Source organism: Quercus suber, unplaced genomic scaffold (genome assembly GCF_002906115.3).
Source record: "Quercus suber isolate HL8 unplaced genomic scaffold, Cork oak 2.0 scaffold_53, whole genome shotgun sequence".
Classification (NCBI taxonomy): Eukaryota; Viridiplantae; Streptophyta; class Magnoliopsida; order Fagales; family Fagaceae; genus Quercus; species Quercus suber.
Genome location: NW_027069518.1, coordinates 1,149,500 through 1,153,812, shown reverse-complemented (window position 1 = coordinate 1,153,812; position 4,313 = coordinate 1,149,500). Strand labels below are relative to the sequence as shown.

Below are 4,313 nucleotides of genomic sequence, written 5' to 3'. Positions count from 1 at the left end.
CAAACACCCCAAACTTTAGAGATGTAATTTGCAATTTACCAAAAAAAAAAAAAAAACCCCCTAAACTTGAAGAGGTAAAATCCAAATTCTGAAACATTAATGTATAAAATCCAAATACTCCTAAACTTTATGAGGTAAATTCTAAATTTTAAAATTTTGGGGCGTAAAATCCAAACACTCCAAACTTTAGAGATGTAATTTGTAATTTACCAAAAAAATAATAATAATAATGTTCATAACATTACTACGTACATAAATGATGGAAGGGATACTATAAAATTTTACTACACAAGCATGCAGGCTAATGTGTTACTCATCACAAAATAATTTATTATTTGTTGAAGTACACCAATCACATTTATTGTAATTTCAATTTACAAATACTTTATAGTAAAATTTGTGTCTCTAACACTTTCTTTACCACACTAAAAATAAATTAAAAATTAAAAAACTTTATTACAAATGTTAATTGCCACAAAAGGTTCACAAAAGTTTACAAACGTATATAGTTATTAATATATTGGTGCTACTTCAACAAGATAATAAATGAGTATTTAAATTATTAATTTTTAATTGATATTATATCAATTGATAAGAATTTGTAATATATTTGCAGTACCCTAATGGTTAACTATTAACCATTAAACAATGATTTTTACCAGGAGAGAAAAAACAAAGGAAATTAAATAAATAAAAAGCATAGGCAGCTCTTGCTAACCTATATCTGTTAGGCTTTGTACAAGATGTAGTATGCTTTTTTTAAAATTTATTTTAAGTAACCCAATTACAATCAAATAGTCTAAATCAAGAACATGTGCAATCTCTCTCAACTTTGCATGACGTACAGTTCCTTCCTCCTTCTTCCAATTTTTTTTTTTTTTTTTTTTTTTTTTTTTTTTTGGTGCTACATGACTTGGGACTTTTTTTAGAGGTACAAGGTGCAAAATACAAGTAACCCCAGCTGACAAATTAGCTATAAATGGGATCTTCTCCACACATATCAATACACGAAAGAGAGAAAGAAATATCAAATATGGAAGCCTATAGGTCCTATACAATTTCATATGCATATCATGCTCTCACAATTCTTCTAGGTCTTCTATTCCTCTCAAACTTTCATATAACCTTAGCCTCAACTCCTTCCACCACCACCAAAAACTACAAAACCTATATCAAAACCGCTTGCAAATCAATCACATACCCAACAGAATGCAACAATGACCTCTTACCCTTCGCCTACAAAATCGAAGCAAACCCTCAAAAGCTTTGCAACACTGCCCTCTCTGTATCTTTAAAAGCCGCAAAAAACTGTTCCTCAACGATATCAAAGCTATCCAAGAACCAGGGATTGACGAAGAGTGAAGTGGCAATCATTAAGGATTGCATAGTGAACGTCAAGGACTCCATTGACCAGCTCAATCAATCTTTATCCGCAATGGAACAGCTTGGAAGCTCTAATGTGAAGGCTCAGATTGATAATATAAAGACTTGGGTCAGTGCTGCTTTAACAGATGAAACTACATGCACAGATGGGTTTACTGGCATGACTGTTAGCAACACTACGAAGAACACAATCAGTAGTAGTATTCTTAGTGTTTCTAAGCGAATTAGCAATGCTTTGGCTCTTATTAATCGTTTTTACCCCAACTAATTAAATTCTTCCTGCCTTGTTGGCTATGTCCTTTCCCTCTATATTGTTTTGCTATTATCTTTTCCCATATTGGCTATTGTGTTATATCTGGGTAGTGTTAATTGCACCATTGTTTTGCACACTTCCGTACACACAAATTATTTTCAATTGAAATAGTATTTACACACAGGTTATTTGCACACACATTCGTAAATATGATTTCAGTTTGAAATAACCTAAGTGTACAAACATGTGTGCAAAATAGTATATGTAATAGGTTTTACCCTATTTATGGCTGTGTTTTATTTTGTTATCAAATATGTTCATTTGCTATTTTGTTGTTGACAATCTCCCATTTGAAATAAAACTATTTACTTTCCTTGATTTTATATTATTGGTCATTTAGAAAATCTAACTTCTTGAGTGAACTATTTAGGGCGTGTTTGTTTAGGCGTTTGTGCAGCCCAATTAAACCCGCATTTTAAAATCAATTTACATTTTAGAGACACGTAAAACGCCATTACAAATGCGCAGGGAGAGTCTAGCATTTTTGCAAACACTCCTTTTTAAAGTTTTCACAACAGCTCAAACGAATGGGCTCTTACTACCCATCTTAATTTGAATTCTAATAGGAAAAATGTATTACAGTTTTTCAATCCATCATAGGTAACAAAATCTCACAATAAGCTGAGGTATCAATCCATCACAAATCAAAATGAAATAAAATAAAATATTATTAGATTTAGAGCCACTACAACTCAAAATATGAGTGTTATAAAAATGTTATGATATTTTGCTATGCCCTCAAAATTTCTCAATGTATTAACTTTAAAATAAAGTTAATAATAAATTAGGAAATTCACCAATATTCTATTTGTTGACTTTCTAAAGTTGACTATATTTTGAAATATCTCAAAATAAAATAAAGGACCAATAATATAATTAATTAATTATAGTATAATACACCCACATATTGTATACACCATTATATATATGAAAGGAAGAAGTGATCCTTGATTGGGTTTCTTGTAAGACTATGTGTGTGTTTGGCTCCAGCTTAAAAAGCCAGCTTATTTTTGCTATTATTCATGGGTTTCACTGCACTTTTTGGTACTATTTATAGGTCCCACTGTACTATTTCATCTAACTTTTACTTTTATCTACAGTACTTCAGTAAAAAGTTTTCAGTTTCAGTAAAATAAACAGATCTCAAACAGACTTTATATATAAACAAGCTAAACTGAGTCAAGTATTAAGAATTCACAATAGTTCATTTAATTTTATATCTAACACTAGTCGAACTCGATTCATCACCAAATTAAATTATGTGTTTAAACTTAGTTCATTTTCTTATTGAGCAGACTCAAGTTTGTTCACAAGTTACTTAATTAACATTTTCTTTTCATGTATAAAAAATATGTACCATAACTAAAAATTTTACCCTTCACAAATCTAGGATATCAATGAATAACTAAATTATATATATATAGACTACAAAATCAACTAATTATTTAATTAAAAAATTACAAATAATAATATCATAGCTTATAAATTTACAAATTTTCACGACCTAATCTCAAGTGTGTGTATGTGTGTATATATATATATATATGTTTTTATACATGTAAATATATAATCATATAATATCATATTTGAATTTAATTCGAGTCTCATACTCACGAGTTTATTCACAAACATATTGTTATATTTAAGCTTTGTTTGTTTAATTGTCAAGCCTAATCTTAGACTTGAGCTTGACTCTTTTGCTAAATAGTAATGCTACAAACACAAACTATTTTACAACATTTTTACAAACTGTTAATGTGGTTTTATTTATTTTCAAATAATCATTAATAAACATAAATGTGATGTTAGTGGTAGACTCATATTAGAACTAATAAGAATTTGCCACATCAATAGTTTGTAAAAATATTGTAAAATTGTTTGTGATTGTGGCATTACTCATTGCTAAATAAACGAAAAACTTGAGTCCAAACTATTCATAAATGATTTGATTCATTTGTAACCCTAGTTTCTTAGATGCATTATTTATAAAGAAAATGGAAAAGGAAAAGAAGAAGAAGAAAAAAAAAACCCTAATAACTCCAATTAATATTATCGATCGTCATCTATACCAATTAACTAGCTTAACACCCATGTGATGTATGGGAGAAAGGTTGCAACTAAAATATAAAATAAGAACTAAAAGGATAACATGTAATTTAATCTAATCTAATAAATGCTAAAATTTGGTGAATTTGGAAGTAAACTAAGAGCATGTTTGGTAGACTGTAATAGATACTATAATGTAATAGTTATTACTATAATTTAGCTATTCTTTAGTTTGGTTACGTTTTTATTACAAAGAATAGTCATTCCTTATGAATAGTTATTCTTCAAAATGAGGAATAATTATTCCTCTTTAAAATGGTTGTATTGGTTATTCCTTAATAAGTGCAATAATTTCAAAATTTAATAAATTTCCAAATAACCAAACTTTCCATATTCATCTAACAATTATAAAAATAAAATAAAATCATAAAAAATAACATATATCTCTCTTAAATTTTAAAAAAAAAAATAACAATTTTCAAGGAGATATAATTGTATGAGTAAAATATTTCCTAAAATAAATCTTATGTTTTATTCTAATATTATAACTCACAACCAAACTTGTGAATAT

At 28.2% G+C, this 4,313-nt stretch overlaps 1 protein-coding gene across 1 annotated transcript; it reads left to right on the top strand.

Moving 5' to 3' along the window:
• The first annotated feature begins 972 nt into the window (after positions 1 to 972).
• LOC112003014 (pectinesterase inhibitor 4) lies at positions 973 to 2,001 on the top strand. The gene has a single exon (XM_024035183.2). It carries the CDS (start codon positions 980 to 982, stop codon positions 1,649 to 1,651), a length of 672 nt encoding a protein of 223 aa, XP_023890951.2. The 5' UTR covers positions 973 to 979; the 3' UTR covers positions 1,652 to 2,001.
• The last annotated feature ends 2,312 nt before the right edge of the window (positions 2,002 to 4,313 follow it).

What these genes read in the sequence shown, in the direction of transcription:
- LOC112003014 (XM_024035183.2), top strand. Translation starts at nt 980, where the DNA reads ATGGGATCTTCTCCACACATATCAATACACGAAAGAGAGAAAGAAATA.